The 19,042-nt window shown below is 41.3% G+C and overlaps 2 protein-coding genes and 1 pseudogene across 2 annotated transcripts in view; 2 read left to right on the top strand and 1 right to left on the bottom strand.

Moving 5' to 3' along the window:
• spina (spindlin a) overlaps positions 1-19,042 on the top strand; it is a 391,527-nt gene that overhangs the window by 13,142 nt on the left and 359,343 nt on the right. The gene's annotated exons all lie outside the window — the stretch shown is intronic.
• dnajc25 (DnaJ (Hsp40) homolog, subfamily C, member 25) lies at positions 583-6,196 on the bottom strand. The gene is made up of 5 exons (XM_074617406.1): positions 5,774-6,196; positions 4,105-4,257; positions 3,312-3,682; positions 3,036-3,135; positions 583-2,318 (listed from the first exon to the last, which is right to left on the bottom strand). Exons 1-5 carry the CDS (start codon positions 6,113-6,115, stop codon positions 2,196-2,198), a joined length of 1,089 nt encoding a protein of 362 aa, XP_074473507.1. The 5' UTR covers positions 6,116-6,196; the 3' UTR covers positions 583-2,195.
• On the top strand, positions 15,615-17,710 carry LOC141757157 (GTPase IMAP family member 7-like; annotated as a pseudogene).

Genomic DNA, 19,042 nt, shown 5'->3' with positions numbered 1-19,042 from the left:
AAGTTTCTAATTGAATTAACATTTTAGAGAGACCGAAATGGGACATTAAATTTAATGTCAAACCCTCCTTAACAAAACACTTGGCCAGCTGTGTGGAGGTGTAAGAGTAGGCGGGCATGTGATCTTGTCTCTTAAAGTGGCAGTAGGCAGTATATTTTTAGCATCATTGGGCAAAAATTCCATAATAACCTTTGAGCATATTGTAATTCAAGTGTTCCGAGAGATAACTAGACTTCTGCACCTCCTCATGGCTGTTTTCAGGTTTTATAAACATCTAGCCTGTGACGGGAGACTTTGGCCAATCACAGGTCATTTAGGAGAGAGAGAGCGTACCTATTGGCTGTGCTCTGACTGGTGGGCGGTGCTTGGTATTTCTTCAACAGATCTCAACATCTTTGGGCGCATCGAGATAAAAAGTTGGTGGTGCTGATTCCCGAGTTGGATGCCATCAAACCATTGCAGACATCGTTATAGTGCTTTTAATCCAGAAGAACAGCAGCGCCCCCGTTCACTTGTATGTGTTTACGGGCCAGTTGTACAATCGCTGTTCGGAGGATGGGTTAAGCAACGGAAACAAAAAAATATATTTTAAAATGTATTTATTAAAAAAAACTATTTTGTTGTGTTCATATCATAGACTGTGTAGTTACAGTATGACTTTAATGCCGCCTCAACACCAAAATGACAACAAAAAGACCAGTGACATGTGAAACAATAAATAATATTAAGTAAAACCAAGTTATTTAAATGCAATTAACAGTTACGTGGTCAACTGAAGAAACAAGAGCAGAAACCACGATAACAAAACTCCCTGTGATAAAACATCTGCCGCTGCACAATTTACAGATACTTCCAGCTGTGACTTTGGCTTTCATTTATATAATAAGACAAACTTATGAAATGTGCTAGTTTTTTTTTGCTTCTGCTTTTTTTTCTGGTAGAAAAAGCTTCAACAACACAGATCAGAAGAGACAGAAACAGTTTATCAGCATAGTTTGTACAACTGACGTGTCGTGTTCCCCAGAGTCAGATGAAAAGATATATCAGATATCAGTTCACCACTTCCTTCTCGTATCTTGTTAGCTAGCAAGCTAGTCACCAAATGTCTCCTTTTTACATTTCTATTAATACACCTGTTCAATAAACAAGATGATAACACGTAAACCAGACAGCTTTGGAGTTTTTGGAAGGTGGATTTTCTTACTTTTGATAAAGCTAGGCTAAATACATCCCGGATACACAGGAAATTCAAATTGATATCCTTCTTCTCGCCTGACTCTGGGGAAGAAAGTGCAAATTTAAAGTTACTACAAGGAACTTTTAACTAGTTATGAAACAGTCTCATTGGTGTAGAGCTCTGCGCCCGGCAGCAACGGCTCCTTCCCACTGCCAGGATCACAGCTTCGCCGCGCTGCTCCGCCGGTCCAGGCCGTATTGATGGGCCCGATGCAGGGAAGGGAGGCACGGGAGAACCAGAACCAGGACTGCTCGGGGCAGACTGTCAGACCGTGCAGCAGTAAAATGAGAGGTTTTCTAAAGGGACTCTGGTGCTCAGAAACACTATCACCAAAATCAACACAAAAGTTCCTCGTAGTAGCTTTAAAATGTCACTGTTCTTAAAAAAATACTCTGGTTTATTCATCATAAAAGCAACAAATGCTGATACGCTTCATTCATTTTACATTTCAGACTTTTAGCCGACTCTCTGGAGCAGCAGGTGGCGGTCCGATTGCCTCGTCCAAGGACACTTTGAACCTTCTGGTTATTTGGCGGTGTGATAATCACCTTGCACTGTGGATGATGTCAGTTATCCAACACAAAAATCGTTTCACAAAAACTCAGGCATCAAAACTCCTTCATCACTCTGCTTTTCATCAGCAGGAGTGAACGAAAAAAACGGCTGGAGAAAATTACAAAAAAAAAAAATATTATTAATCATTAAACTTTTGTTTTGGTTAAAAAAAAACTGAATGATGTATAAAATTACTCAAAAATCTGAAGCCCCAGCACACAGTTTATTCCACTTAGTCACCCCCTTGATGAGGCCCGATCGCTATGAAAATATCTCTCGCTATATAAACAGGCATAGTTAATCTTTCTGCACAGGGATTTCTCCACACAGCACGGTGTGTGTGTTGTCCGTGTATGTTGGCACTGAGGCAGGTGTGTATGTTAACGACGGAGCTCGGGGGCCGTCAGTCGTCGATGAACGTCAGCCGGCCAGGCCCCTCGTTCTTCATCCAGCGGCGGTACCTCTTCATCCTCGGGTCGGTCGCCATCTTCGCCTTCATCTCCTCCTCCTGATCCCTTTTATGCACCTGACAGACACACACACACACACGAGGAACAGTTACACTCGCAAATTCTGCAGTTTAGAGCTGCAGCTGATGCTGGACGACTCCTTCAGCTCAGTTCTTAGACGCAATTTAGTATAATGTGCATTTCCATCAGAGCTGCTGAAGACTTAACATCTGTACAAAGTGTTGAGTTTTATTGACTTTGAGATTGTTTACATACTTGCCTATGTGCTATGTGTGTTATTAGGACACGGTGTTGCTGAAGGATTCTATTAGAGGGCACATCAGATAACTCAGACTGTACAGAACATCCAGATTCACATGATGTAAACCAGTGGTTCTCAACCTTTTTTGGGCCCCCCTATCTATTATCCAGGGCCTTTACCCATATCCCTGAGATCAATGCGGAAAAAGCAACAGCGGCACCATCGTAGATGGCATGTAAGGCCCCTATATCAAGCATGTGATGTCACCATACTGCCCCTACCGTTTATGTGCATCGCATCTTGCGTAGAGTGCACAACAAAAGCAAGTGTATCTCTGGCTTTAGTGGATCATTACAACTCTAGGAAGGAGGAAAAGGGGAGGACAAACTAAAAGAAAGATATCGGAAAGAAGAAGAAAGTAAAGAGGGAAGCATGAAAAACCCATAAGGATGAATCAAAAGGAATAAAGGAGGAGGTCCAACATATAGATGAAGTGAAGGAAGGAGAAGTGATGCTAGGAAAAGTGACAAACCTCGTAGTTTTCTTTGATCCAGAGCCGTTTTTCCAGGAAGGACTGTCTGGTCGTTTCATCCAGGCTTTCAAACTGAGACTGAGACATCTTCATGTTCCTCCTGAGAGTGAAAACACAGAGCCGGATGTGAGATACCCTGACACTTGAGAGGAAGATGACGTATAACAGTGCAATCACACCAAGAAGCAAACTTTTCGCACGGCGCGATTACATACATAGTCAACGCAAAAGGTGTCTGAGAGTCATCTCATTCATCCAGGAAGTAGCTAAACTGACCTGATGATGTAGTACTTCTCCTCCTCGCCGTACTCCTCCCTGCAGATGGTGAAGCGGTAAATCCAGGAGGCGTACCAGCTCACGTAGGTGGTCAGGTAGTAAGGGAAGAGCACGATCTGGCACAGCAGGATGTCCGACAGGTTGGGCTTCTGGTAGCCTCCTTGGATGTCGATCTTGTTTTTGATGATGTCGCGGATCACCTCCTCCTCCTGCTCCCGGATCTCCTCTTTGGAGCGCCGGTTCTTGCCCTTCTCCTTGGTGCGGTTGAGGAGGCCCTGCTGCTTGGCGATTTCCGTGGCCTGGATTCGGTACTTGGGGACCGTCACCAGGTAGTTGATGGCCTCGTTGTAGCTGCTGTGCCAGCTGTAGAACTGGAGGAGAGACAAGGGAGGTGAGAGGAATGTGTTAATGGAGTTAATTTCACCTGCCTCGCCTGCGTTCGCATCTGTAGACGTGGCAAGACTAAAGAAAAAAAGATAATCTATAGTTGCTCGGGTTGGGCAAGAACTCAGTATGATCATTTAATGAGTCTTAATTGAATCAAAACTTGATGATTGGAGCTGGAAAATAATGACTCATGTAAGTAAACTGAGTAATAAACTAAGTATGTTGACGTATCAGTGTTGAATAAAGACCATTAGCTAAATAACAGAGTACAGAAATGTTCCAGAAACAATCTGATCAAAGAATAATTAAAGAAACAGAGTGAGCATTCGACAACAAGACGAGCAAGACTAGCTAGAAACATGGAGTCGGGACATAATGGGACAGTAGTTTCTGGCTGCAGTCGTACCTGGAAGATGGAGATGGCACAGATGGTGACGAGGATGACGATTCGGACGTCCACTTTGGGGGTGAGCTGTCGGCGGTAGTAGGTGTAGTAGTGCTGGTAGTACTCCTCTGGATGGTCCAGCATGTAGTCGTAGTCCCGCCGAGTTTCCTCATCCTGCACACACACAGACACACAGACAGACAGACAGACAGCAAGACATTATTTCTGTTTTACTTGGAAGGCTTCTATTATGAAGACCTGCAAAGCTCAGCCAAACCTGGTTCCAAAATAATTACTATATTTACGCGGTGATAACTCGTTAACGCAAATTTGTTTTAACGCCACTAATTGCTTTAACGCATTAACGCAACTTGCAATTTTTAGATTGTAGCGGGCTCAGTTTTAAAGATACTGGTATCATTTGAAACTAAAAAATAGATGTCGTACTAGCTTGCTCGCCAAGGAGGAGACGAGACTCCAACACAAACTACACGGAAGCACCAAAACCGCAAAGTTATATCTAGTGAAGCCCGTCTGTTAAACAGTGTTGGCCGCGGTCGGAGGACGCGGGGGTGACCGTAGCTTTGGTCTCCAGGGCCGGAGTCTCTGCTCCTCTGCTCCTCTGCCTGCCTGCCTTCACTCAGCTCGCTCCACCTCACGTGCATGCGCGCACACTACACACTGCAGAAGACTTCTTATCTCTGAGAATATCTAGTGAATGTACAGTGGACGTTGGTGCAGAAATAAATGCTGCAGCTCCTCCAGACCAACAGAGGTTTCCCGTGTCTTGTGAAGTGACGGGGCTCCGCAACGAGAAACGTTATCGTCTCCGACCGGGTGCCGGTGTCTCCCCTGTACCCTCCGGGTGCGCGCGGCCGGGAGGCTGAAGCAGGAAAAGCCGACACTAGAATCAGCATTGATTCATGAAGAGACCTTCGTCTGGTCAGCTAACATTACTGCCAAGCAGGTGAAATATAGAGTGATATTGTGCTTTTAGCTGACGTGTGTCTCCTCACTGTGTTGACCAATGCTCGATCATGTCTATGTAGAGCGAGCACAAGCGCGAGCCCGATGCTGACTTTCGTAGAACGGCCACAGGTGTCGCTGTTAACAAGCATTTCTGATTCTTACAAACAGTCCCTTTAAGGGACATGGAAATCAATCAGACGTACAGGAATATATCTTATATCACTAGGAATCACCAGTCCCTTCATGGATTACTAGAAATAAGCACCATTACATATGAATCCCTACAGAATTATATAAGTAATGTTATATTACGACTACGGTAAACCAAAGCATAGCAGGTAAATAGTCACTGTAAAAGGAAAATTAACATTAGAAACACACTTACAATAGTGTTATTACAGGTATTATTCCCTTCATTAATATTATAAGAAAATTATTAAGATGTCGTAGAAGGTAGACTATGAAATAAAACGTATTATATATAGGAAAAGATGAGTAATATGAATAAATAGGTCACAATAAGGCAAAATAAATCCCAATATGGACATTATATTACAGTGGACATGGTTCTATACTGGTCACATTTCATGAATATTAATATTATAAGAGGTATTATTGGACACAGTGTATTAGGATCATAAAGATAAGTGGCTGCTGGGAAATATGTAAATGAAAAACTTTCTGGTAGTCTTTTGACAGAGACTTGGAGACTTGGACCGACCTTTAACGTCTCGTACGCGGTGGCGATGAGCAGGAACTTCTGGTGCGCGGTCTCCCGGGTCTCTCCCTCCAAGCCGGGCTCATCTACTCGGAACCGGTCCGGGTGGTACCGGCGGGCCAGCTGCCGGTACGCCCGGGCGATGTCCAGCTTGGCGGCCTCCCGGTCGACGCCGAGCACATCGTAGCAGACCTCGGTGCCGCAGTAGAGGCCCTCCACCAGCGCGCTGACCGCCGGCAGCGAGCAGGACGCGGAGAACAGGAGCACCAGGAGGAGCCGCCACCACCAAGGCGTCACCGGCCGCGGACAGCCGGCAGACCCACACCGCTCCGTGGGCGCACACATCTCGGTATGCCTCCAGCCTCCAGCCGCTGCCACAACACCAGAGCGCAGGCTGGTTCTGTCGCAGGCTGCTGACGTGATCACGGTGAGCCCGGACAGAAAGGATGACGAGGAGTAGTGTGGCACATTTTAGTAAATTGGCTGTATCAAAATGTAATTAAAAAAATATTTTCACTACTAGCATAGGCATTCTCTGATCAAATTAAATAATAATAATAATAATAATAATAATAAAAATAATAATTTTCACTACTAGCATAGGCATTCTCTGATCAAATTAAATAATAATAATAATAATAATAATAATAAAAATAATAATTTTCACTACTAGCATAGGCATTCTCTGATCAAATTAAATAATAATAATAATAATAATAATAATAAAAATAATAATTTTCACTACTAGCATAGGCATTCTCTGATAAAATTAAATAATAATAATAAAAATAATAATTTTCACTACTAGCAAAGGCATTCTCTGATAGAATTAAATAATAAATTAAAATACATAATTTTCAAAGACTCACTCTGCTTTATGTTTGACAATAGCCAAATTCAGTATAAATATTGTAACTTATGTTATTTTTTATGCTTAATTTAGTATTTTTAGATGGTAAATGGACTTGGACTTATATATATATATATAGATGAATCATTTAAGTCACAATTGAAATAAAAGTGGAATGATTAATTTCCATTTTTATATATATATATATATATATATATATATATATATATATATATGTATATGTATATATACACAAACTCCCAGGCCTCTGGTAGAAGACACAGATACCACCCCACGAGGGTATATATATATATATATATATATATATATACACAAACTCCCAGGCCTCTGGTAGAAGACACAGATACCACCCCACGAGGGTATATATATATATATATATATATATACACAAACTCCCAGGCCTCTGGTAGAAGACACAGATACCACCCCACGAGGGTATATATATATATATATATATATGTATATATATATATATATAAACTCCCAGGCCTCTGGTATATATATATATATACACAAACTCCCAGGCATCTGGTAGAAGACACAGATACTACCCCACGAAGGTATATATATATATATATAAAAACTCCCAGGCCTCTGGTATATATATATATATATATATATATATAAATAAAGGTACTGCATTTACCATATATATATATATATATATATATATATATATGTAAATGTATATGTATGTATATATTTTAAAAAACAACACACCCATTATCATTTTAGATATTAATTAATTTATTAATGTTCAAAACATTTCACAAAAAAAAATATACAGTGTAAAGTGTAGCAGTAAAGTTCAAACAAAACAAAAAAAATACAAAGAAGCCAGAGTAATTGCCATATTTACTGTATTATATTTAAGAGGGATCATTTTTTCCCGAATCAAATGTTTTTGTCAGCAGAGCAGTCTCTTTTTATACATAGACAATAACATGACATTAAGACTAAAGACTAAAACTGTTTTATGGTCGACAATATTCAAATGTTAATTCAAATGTGAAAATGGAAAAGCCTTGGGCCCAATTGCAATTACATGTCAATGAGGTCACGCTGACTAAATGACTAAATGGGAAGTGCATTTTCAAGTTCTAGTAACCTGTCATTAGTTATTCTCGCAGGGCGTGATGACGTACGCTGGTTCTGATTCATCGAGGTTGAATTGTATTTAAAAAATCTGAAAGGCTTTCTCCTCTTTATTTTCCTGTTTCTTCATTGGCAGTTCCTAAAAGTCTGACTCCTCTGGTTGCAAAAAGAAATCTGATTGTATAGAAGTCTATGAGAAACTGACCCTATACTTCTCACTTGATTTATTACCTCAGTAAACATTGTAAACGTGAGTTTATTATGATCTCAATCGCTAGTTTCAAGTCTTCTTCAATACAGCATGATGTTCATTTAGTAATAGTAAGAAGTAATATTAATAGTAGTGTAGTATAGTGTAGTAATAGTAAGGAAATATAGGGTTAAGGGAACATAGGTCTGAGGAAACATAGACATGCTCCCCTGACGGGAAGGGAAAACTGAGACAAGGATGACACCTGGTGCACAATAACAGACACAACACACATACTATAGGTCCAACCACAGTCATTTTGAAAAAGAACGAGAATAATTCCCCAAAATGTCAAACTATACATTTAAAGCCTCTGAAAAAATTTGGTTTTAAATCCAAATTATTCTCTATAACATTAACTAATTATTAATTATTTATAAGGACTCAACAACTCATGTTCATTTCTGATTGGTGCATGTAAATATGTGACCTTGTTTTTCGAACTGAGCCCCATGCACTACAAACCAGTGAAAAGAGCACAAAGAAAACATAAAAAAAATACATAAATCTCCTATGTGAAATAACCAAAACAGTTCAAACTTTGGCAGAAAATAGTGTACTCATAGGACCCCATCACTCATAGTAAGAAGCTGATTGAGAAAATCAGTTTTCAGGGCCTTTAACCTTATTACCAGCTACGGGCCAGACTAGCAAAAACTCTATTTAAAAAAGGGTTATTTCCACCGAAGCACCTGAAGCCGTGGCAACGGTGCAGCAAAACACTGATACTAAATACTACTGGCAATATGGAGGACATTAAGCTTGACCCTGGTATTTGCAAGAGTATGAAGAGACTTAGTAATTTTATCATATAACCTTTGCCACACTGATGGCTGAACAGCTATTGTGAACTCTTTTGATTGTGAAACACATTTCAGAGGCAGCTATTAGATGACACAAGGATGTAGACAGATGATCACATATTAAATTAATTATAAAATATGTTGGTTGACATCATTAAACTCATCAAAGTGTCTGTTACCGATAAATCAGTAACAGAAAAGACTAAACTCTGATGTACACGCATAATAATTTCTTTGATAACCAGATCATTATATATTTATCCACTCTGCTGTAATTGATCGGGAAAGTGTACAGAAAGTGGAAAGTTTTGAATGTTCACGTTGGCACACACAAACTGATAAACAAAAGTCAGATTTAACATCTTATAGCCTATACTTTATCTAACCAGTTTAGCAAGCTATTCTGGCGGGATAGTGCCAGCACATTCCTGGCTAGCATGTCAGGAGATGGCGTGCCAACCACAGAGCTCACCAACTGGCTCTGCAAATACTGTCATTCGAAAAGCATTTAATTGTGCTGCTTCCTGGTCTAACCAGGCTCTTAGGGGCTCAAAACACACTAACAAGGGTTTGGCAAAACAATTAGAGCAAGACTCAGACTTTGAATAACGAGACACAACATGGAAGAGTCGAACATTGAGTATATTTTAATTTATATATTTTATTGTTACCATAGTGAGCCCTTTGAACAATCATGATTTGTACTGCAGAAAACAAAAGCAGTGAAGAAGAGGACTACTAGCTAGTAAACACGACATATATTATACAGATATTTTGCAAGCTTTGAGTAAGAAAATGCATTGAATGTAAACATAACTCCGTAGGGTACTTTTAAGAGAGGGTTGTGTCTAGAAGGTAACCCACACTGTGAAAACTTGCAAGAACTTTGCGAGACTCGCTGCCCAACGACCTATCCAAACCGTAACCATTCAAGGTCAGTGCCTAACCATAACCATCTCGCGAGAGTTTCGAAACTTGTGGGTTACCTTCTAGACACAACCTTAAAGGGATAGTTTGGGTGTTTTGAAGTGGGGATGTAGAGGTACTTATCAATAGTAGGTGTATTACTTGCAGTAGAATAAGTAGGCTAAATTAAAAAAATCTGGGATGATGTCCTTAAAAGTTGTAAAATTAACTAATAGCTGAATCTAGAGTTATTTTCCTCGGCATAATGAACGTGCATCAGACCCACGGGACTGCACCGCCCTGCACGCTCATGTAACATATCCGGATAACCAGCTTCCTGCTAGCTGTATGCGGCTGTAATAATGGATATATTGGCTGTAATTCATCACTTTTATTATCTTATAATACACCAATGGGCTGTATGCTGTAAGCCTGTACCGTGGTGGATGTATTAACGTCTCTGTTCCCAAACAACCGGCTATCGGCCCATAGCTAGTAGTGCTAGTAGCATGACATAAACAGAATTTAATGTAGTTGTAGGCTCTTTACTAACAGGCAGGGCAAACACACAGGACACAACCTCTTATACATCCATGGTCTGTGCAGTCTGTTGGACATTGATTTTGGAGGTCCTTGACATGAAAAAGTTTGATATTGCTCTCCAGCAGCCGGGCCAAAAGTTTATTAAATAATTTAAGTAAGTAAGTAAATAGTTATAATAGTATGCATATTAATAACATTTTCATTGTTTAACACAGGCCAATTCAGTAGAGACATCAAATATGTCAATAGAATATAAATAATTTTGATTTACTTTTGTATGGCACTTTGTTTTGACGTTTTACTGGCGTCCTTTCATAAAACAGCAGTCGCCTTCAGTCCAAAATGGCGGAGGCGTAGCTCTACTGCTGCATTACTATTACTACTGCTGATGTTGCAATGGAATGAATCAATTAGCTTTCACTTCTTATCAATATAAGCTCCTTGCCTGAATCTCCAATTGAACTGTTGGTGGCCGAGTTGCATTGTGGGTTATGTGGGCGCCAGGTTTTGACAAGGAAGAAGAATGTGCGGAATAAAAAATCCAATACCTCTGGTTCTGCATTGATTTGAGTCCTTTTTTAAAATTGTCCATAGTGAAACAGACAATGCTACGCTAATTGTCATGTGTCTGTCGTCATTGTCATTTGCACATGTGCACTGATTAGCGCATATAGCCAAGCTATGATACACAGCACTCAGGAGTGTTTTTTTTGCCAAAATTTGGGAAAACGTTATTAAAACTCTGAATTTTCTTGATAAGCTCAGTGACTTGCTTAGATTTCGTGGAGGAGTTGTTAAATAGATGATAACGACCACCGCACTGTTCAACGATGCTCTTGAGGTCATTTTGTGCATCAATATACGCCAGCAGATTTCCTTTATGGTCATCTCCGTGGGTCAGCAGCACGAATGTGCTCTCCCTGATCTCCAAGCCGAGCTTGTCCTCCATTTTTTTTAATATTCCTTTCTCACGGTCCGTGATCCGGCCCAGCTGTAACACGAGTAACACCACACATTGCCCTGGCTGACAGTACTTCTTACACTTCTCTATCTCTGTCTGGGAGTTTCTGAGTTCGTCGTGAAGGAAGTCTGGAGTGTCGACCACTCTCACCGACCTCCCAAATGGCTTCTCCATTATTCTGACCTCACACTGTTTCGTGACTGGCATGGAGTTTGACTCAGATTTAAATTGTTGTCTTGAATCTTGCCTGGAGTTCCCAGCAGCCAGGATGGTGTTTGCTGATGCACTTTTCCCAGTCCCAGTTAGTCCCAGCAGAACAATGTTGAATATGTCGTCCGACACTTCAGAGGCACTGTCACCTGGAGGATACAGATGTTTCAAAATCATCAAAAGATCCCAAACATAAAAACTCTGACAGAAGACTTTGCTGATAACCTTACATGTATATCTCAACATTGTTTTGCCACTGAATTATGCTATTTTAGCAAAGCAATGCGTCAAAATACTGATTTAGACATTTAATTTGTCACAGTTGCTATCTTTTTATATTCTGATATATGCGTCGTATTGCATCTCCCAAAGCATACCATTGTGATGTTCAGGTGATGCTGCACTATCAGGTGATGCTGCTCTATCAGGTGATGCTGCTCTATCAGGTGATGCTGCTCTATCAGGTGATGCTGCTCTATCAGGTGATGCTGCTCTATCAGGTACAGCAAAGGCACCTGTGAAGATGAAACATACATACTGCAGTTTATAAAGAAACACAATTCCTTTTTTTAACTCGGTCAAAACCAAGTATATGGCTGGACCGTATTTGGTCAGTCTATGAATTTGTGGCTAAATTGTTACACAAATAGTCAGTAGTCATGTCTAAAATGTTAATTCCAGCGGTACATGTCCACCAAGTCCGTAGAGGACACTAGGGGACGCGCTGCTCCTCTCAACTGGCCGTTCAAGCGGTGACATACCCTATCGTTGAATGCACCTGATTGGTCCCTGATTTTCTGCTCGCCGTTTCAAACAGGAAACAACATAGCGGCCTGCTCGTAAACTTTCTGTTATTCCGTCTAAACAATCCACCAAAATCTACTTCGGAAAACATTTTAAGCGAGAAACAGGCAACTGCGGAATCTCGTTTCATTTTAGAACTAGATCGCCTAATTTGACAGCTTGGTTCAAGTTTCGTGAGCCGGACGCGTCATGCTGGACGGGCTAATTTGCATAACGAATTGTTCCCGCATTTTCATTTTGAAAGAGCATTTTGAATGAAGAAGCTCCAACACTCAGCCGACCAACCGTGTAACTTCATCACTCACTCAGTCACTCAGTCAGTCAGTCACTCATTCAATGACAGATTTTTGTGTTTGCGGTCCAGCCAGAAAGCTTTCATTCGCTGTTGCTCTGTGACCTTTGTTGCATTTAAAAACATAGACAAAGACACTTAAGGTTCAAGCTAAATACGAAAAGTGGCACGCAGCTTCTCCTCTCTTTTCATTGAATAAATTAGTCAGTTTCTGACTACTGTAAGGCCCTGTGACAAAAAACATTGTTGAAATAAAGTAGAGTTTTCTTTTCATATTCGGATCCCAAGGTGTTCCCAGGCCTGATAGGATATGTAATCCCAACACATTCTCACTTCTAATTCGTCAAATATCGCCCCTCGGCATCGGAGACCGATGCACGGGGTACCCCTCTTGCGTTATTTTTGGATGGATCAGGGATGGCGTTTCAATATACGCTTGTTACATGCATAGTGTCCTTTCAAAATAAACAACGAGTTCTACTCCTTTTCGATGTTTGCCATACAAACCCTGCGTGCAACAAACAGAAGTACATGACTTGTTATTATGCAAAATGACGATATTTTTTTCCTGTCATGGCAAAGCCATGACCCGCCCAGCCTCTGGTTGGCTTACCCTTATATTCTTACCCTAAACCTAATTTATCTCACTCCTCATGCCTAAACCTAACAAATCCACCAATTCAACGAAGGCAACAAGTAATAAGAGGCAGAGTGGTGGGTCATGCTGTTGCCAGTATGAAAAAAGGTCAGATGACGTCATTCTGCATAATAATTAGCCATGTGTTAACGGTTAATGTGTATTTTCAGAGCAATGGGCCTTCGGAGCAGTGGGTCTTCGTGAACAATTGGTGTTTGTTTTCGGGATAATGGGCTGTCGGAAAAATGGGCTTTCTATCCAATGGGACATTTTTCGGCCTCTTGGGGTTCCAGAGAAATGGGCTGTTAGAACAATGGGGAGTCCACATTTTACAACCAAGTACAATTGAAAGGAGTTAAAACTAGATATTTACCTTCATGGTGATACAGAGGGTGTCCATCATGTCTGAAATAGTTCATACTAGTTTATACTCACTGTAAATGATAAGAAGATAACAATAGAGAGACATCCCAACCTGCTTTGGGACTACTTTGTGTTCATTCAGTTTCTCATAGTGGTTTTCTGAAATTGGCCTTTTTGGGAGTCTGGAGTGGGCAATAAATTGTGAGCGACTCATCATTTGAACCAAGATGTAACACTGACCGGGTATCTACGGTGATTTATTGATTGACATTAACAAACCAAACTGCATGCAAACAGGTTAAAGTCTAAAGGGTGACTACACCCTCAAATCAAACCTGTCATCAAAGCTTTTCAGCTTTTCAGAAAATCTGATGAAAGAAACCCTCTATGAGAAAATACACTGAGGAACACAAGCTAGTCCTAAATAGGTTGGGACTTCTGCTCATATGTATATGGTCACAGAGCTGTTACGTAGTAATAATGTTTCTACCTTCTCTTGTCTAAGGCGTCCATTCTTCTCCTCACAACATCTCCACTGTAGTTTTTGTAGTCATACAGAAATGTCTTATGGTCCGAGCACCACTTCCTACATTCACTGGCCAGATTTTCATTGGGGATTGCGAACCGGGTTTTGAACCTTTGAGCCAGATAACGGAGTGCATTGAATCTTTCAAGGTCTGGTAACGTGACAACCATGTGTGCTGTGATTTTTTTTCCAAAGATATCTTGAAGTTTACTGATTTGAGCCTCGACTTGTTTCTCTTGGGTGTTTTCTGGATCTATGGCCAGTATGAAAAGATTAGGGCCAGGTTGGGAATGTGCCATGAAGTCAATAATCAGCTGGTCTGGGTTCAGGCATTCTTCATCAAAGAAATCAGGGGTATTGATGATTTTTAAGTCATCGTTCTCTTCCACGACAAAGTCGTTTGACATTGCGACAAAAACCCCATCACTATTGAGAATCGTCTTTCCAATGTTGTTCTTTAACTGAACCCTCTTTCCAAACAGAGCGACGATTAACTTTCCATGATATGCTGTGGAGACAAAAAACAGATATATGTTTTAATGCACAATTTGAAAATGATGTACTATCGGGCGCTGGAGGAAACAGGCTATTATGTGAACATGTGTGCCAACAACAACATCAACAAGCATGACTAAGCCGTGTCACTTCTCGCATGTGTTTTCGTGACAAAACATAGTTTGTCAACCTCCTCTGCCTCTATGGAACAGCCTCTACAGAAGCAGGAATGTAAAACGTGTACGACAAACAGTACATGAGTTATGAAAGGGGGCGGGGAAAAACGTCACTAATGAAAGAGGATGTCCCTGATGAGTCCAATGACGCCTCCCACAAGAGTCTACAACAAACGGTTCATGAGTAATGAAAGGGGACAGGGCTAATGTGTAGGGGGCGGGGATAACCTTCACCAATGAAACAGGAACTCAATGCTGAGGGCAATGACACCTCCCACAAGAGTGTACGAATAACAGTTTATGAGTTATGCAAGGGGGCGTGGCTAATGTGTAGGGGCGGGACATGAAAATGACTTCAAGCCTGGACCGTCATCATGGCTGAGAAATTTGGAGCAGATTTGACAAAGTACGCTTAAGTAACAACAACTTCCAGTTTCACGGGGAATCACGCCAAATGGCCGCCATGCCACGGCAACGCCTTTCAACGAAAACTCACAGTCTTCACAATAATGCATCATCAAGGTCTTAAGGCTTTTCTGACCACATTTGAGGTGGATCTGCTCAACCTCATAGGAGGAGTACATTAAAATAGAAAACATATCATTTCCTGTTGCCAGTACCGAGATCCTTAAAATAATACATTTTAAACTAATAAACTTTTCTCTCAACATGGCTGCCGGGTCACTAACTTTCTAATTTTTCTGCTAAACAGTACACTACAAGATGTTTCTGAAAACATTTGAGGAGAGAAATAGGCATTACAGTAACAGAATATTGGTTCATATTTGATCAGCACTGCCTAGTTTGACTGTTTGATCAGAGACGGCAAGGCTCCAGCTCGGCTCTGATTGGTTGTTTTCCTCCGGTCTGTGAAATATTGCAGATGCCTTTAGGAGCACCGGAGGAACACAGAGGAACATGATTTTTTTCAGATTACCTGTCTCATGCACTACTGTCAAGATATAGTGACCGTTTAATAAAAATTACTTTTTTAAAATCATATTTGCTCCAACCTGCCTACTCCAGCTTAAAGGTCTAAATCACCTGTCCACTGCAGCAATTAACATGTATTTGAATATACATCAGCAAATCCAGATACACAGCAAGAATATTTCTTCAAGTATTTTTTTTGCAATTTTTCAATATCTCAGAACCACTATCAAAGAATGGAGCATCTGTTACATCTTTACAACAAATCTGGCAGCATAAAGATACTGACCATGTATCATAATGTCCCCGATTTGAGTTTTGTCGGGGACCTTTGTCACATGTCAGCCACCCGAAAATGCCCCAAACTATTAAAAAAAGAGAGGAGAAATACTTACGTGGTGGAGGTTTGTCATGATACATTTTAGCTGCTTAGTAGAGCAGACAGCAGGCAGGTTTTACTGGAGTCTCTGGATGAGAATGAAGTTTGGCAGACTGAATCACACTGATATAGGGCGAACCACCCTGTGGGCGGAGCGCTGAAAACTGCTTCACACTAAAATAATAGTGAGATCTGTTTCTGTTCATTCTCCAAAAAGTCAAAGACAGAGAGAGATGGGTATCTTCTCCTCCATCCCTGAAGGTTAGTTTTTTCAGCCTTCTTAAGCTCCTATCAGCATTTTGCAGTCAACACTTGTATTATGATGGACTTTACTGTGTTTAATATATTTCTGTTTGCAGGTCCTCCACTGAGGATTGTGATGATCGGGAAAACTGGAGTCGGGAAGAGTGCAGTCGGTAACACCATCGTGGGTAAAAAGGTTTTCACGTCTTCGGTGAGTGCGCAGTCTGTGACTGAGAACTGCGCGAATGAACGGGTCAACAGTCGCAGAAAGATCCACGTGGTCGATACACCCGGGATTCTGGATACGTCTAAAACTGCAGACAGCATAAAGAAAGAGATTGCAAAATGCATCCAGATGTCCTCTCCCGGCCCTCACGTCTTTCTGCTGGTCATGCAGATTGGAAGGTTCACCAAAGAAGAAGAAAACTGCGTGGAAGCCCTGGAGAAAATCTTCGGATCCCGAGGCGTCAAAGTACATGATCGTTCTGTTCACGCGTGGCGATGAGCTGCTGGGCAGAACTATTCAGGATTATGTGCAAACCGGCCACCCGAAACTTCGAGAGGTGATAAACAGGTGTGGTAACCGGTACCACGTCTTCAATAACAAGAAAAGGAGGAACAGAACTCAAGTGGTTCAGCTGATCAAGAGGATCGACGAGATGGTTGCGGCAAATGGAGGAGAGCACTTCAGTGAAGAAATGTATGCGGAAGCGAAGCAGACCCTGGGGCAAAGGACGGACAGAGACACAACAGAACAGGTTGTCTTCCCCTTCATGACTGAACTTTTACAGAGGGTCATTCTGTTTCAGGCCATACTGGCTGCTGTCTCACAGGACAACACCAACAACATGGACTCCAACACCAGGCCTACTGTCTGATAGAAACAGCCTTTAGTTCCTTTCCAGATTTCTGCTCATTCATCTCATAGAGAGCACCTCAATGAGTTTAAAATTTCGGTGTGAATTTAACTTTTTGTAAAACCAGTCAAAGTGGCCGTTTTTATCACACATGTTTAATGCAAATAAATTGTAGAGAACTGCGATTTCTATTGTAATCAAACACTAACTCAATTGATTGGTCATTGGTGGTCATTGACTTTTGGCGGGTGTATTGCTGGGGACCCCATGGAGTGCTTTGTCGAATTTGGTGCAATTTGGATGTGACACGTTCAATATTAATAAACTTTGAATAAACAAGCAAGCAGTGCTCTGTGTACTTCTTGAACCACTGCTTACAGTATATAGGTTGCACAATATAAAATGAATATGGAATCTACAAAGATAATTTAACTTGTACTGTGTAAATTGTCTGTATGTCCATCCCTCTGATGGCTACTCCTGAGATTTTACAGCTCTGACAGTATCCTCTGTCTTGCTTGGAGGCCAATAGCATTGGCCATTGTTGAACCATGCAGCAGGGACCACATCAACTTCACTGGTTATAACTATATTAAACATGTTTGGGCATCTTTTGTTTTGCTGCAGCTTCTATGCAGAGTAACTGGAACATTCAGGCAGATCAAACAGAAACCCTTACAATGAACACATAGCACTTATTTGGTTTAATGGGACTGTTTGTAACTTCTTACACGTATAAATCACCAGGGTCGCTCGCATCAGCTCGCTCCACCTCACGTGCGTGCGCGCACACTACACACTGCAGAAGACTTCGTAGCTCTGAGAATATCTAGTGGACGTTTGTGCAGAAATAACTGCTGCAGCTCCTCCAGACCAACAGAGGTTTCCCGTGTCTTGTGAAGTGACGGGGCTCCGCAAAGGAGAACGTTATCGTCTCCGACCGGGTGCTGGTGTCTCCCTCCGACCGCGGTCGGGAGGCTGTGGCAGGAAAAGCTAACACCAGGATCAGCAGTGATTCATGGAGAGACCTTCGTCTGGTCAGCTAACAATACTGCAAGAAGGTGAAATATAGAGTGATATTCTGGTTTTAGCTAACATGAGGATTGTATGGGGAAAGCAAATTATCCCTAAAGCCTGGCAAAGAGCAGGGGGAGTTCTGATCCCAAAAGAAAAGAATGCGTCCACCATCGAACAGTTTCGCCAAATAAACCTTCTGAACAAAGAAGGCAAGATCTTCTTCAGTGTGTTGGCACAACGACTGGCAAAGTATCTGTAACATAACCTCTTCATTAATACATCAATCCAGAAGACTGGCATAGCAGGTTTCTCGGGATGCCTTGAACATAACAGCATCATTTGGCATCAAATCCAGACTGCAAAAAAAGAAGGAAAGGATCTGAATGTCTTGTTCCTGGACCTGGCCAACGCCTATGGATCACTTCCTCATTCACTGCTGTGGACTGCCTTTGAATTCTTTCAATTGCCTGCAACAATGCCAAATCTGGTAAGGTAACCAAGGATTAGTAAGATGCACTTGTCTGAAATGTCAACACAGTCTCATGGCAGTTTGTGAAATAGTCACGAAAATGAATATATTTGATTTGTGTACACAGACACGAACTTCCGTTTTTTTCGTGATGTTCAGAACGACTTTCAACAACGTATTTTTTATGCATTTTCATACAAATGTCCAGCAAAACGTGATGTACATGCCAATTCCCGCTACAGTCTTTTCAAAATAAAACAACTTAGTTAGGTTAAGAGAAAATCGACTTGGTTAGGATGACGAACCAAAACTACTTAGGCTTAGGTAAAGATCGCGGTTTGGGTTTAAATAACACCGGAAGTGGCGCAACTTAAGTACTGAAGTTACATGACAAAAACTACTTAGTTCTGCAGCACAGCCTGGCTCAGTAGTCTCTCTGTAAAAC

This window comes from Sebastes fasciatus, chromosome 19, assembly GCF_043250625.1.
Source record: "Sebastes fasciatus isolate fSebFas1 chromosome 19, fSebFas1.pri, whole genome shotgun sequence".
Lineage (NCBI taxonomy): Eukaryota > Metazoa > Chordata > Actinopteri > Perciformes > Sebastidae > Sebastes > Sebastes fasciatus.
This window is presented reverse-complemented; position numbering and strand designations above follow the sequence as displayed.

Coding starts and splice junctions, on each gene's coding strand:
- dnajc25 (XM_074617406.1), bottom strand. CDS start 6,115: ATGTGTGCGCCCACGGAGCGGTGTGGGTCTGCCGGCTGTCCGCGGCCG. Junction 3,136..3,311: donor GAGAAGTACTACATCATCAG/GTCAGTTTAGCT, acceptor TTTCACTCTCAG/GAGGAACATGAAGATGTCTC. Junction 2,319..3,035: donor GGATCAAAGAAAACTACGAG/GTTTGTCACTTT, acceptor TGTGTCTGTCAG/GTGCATAAAAGGGATCAGGA.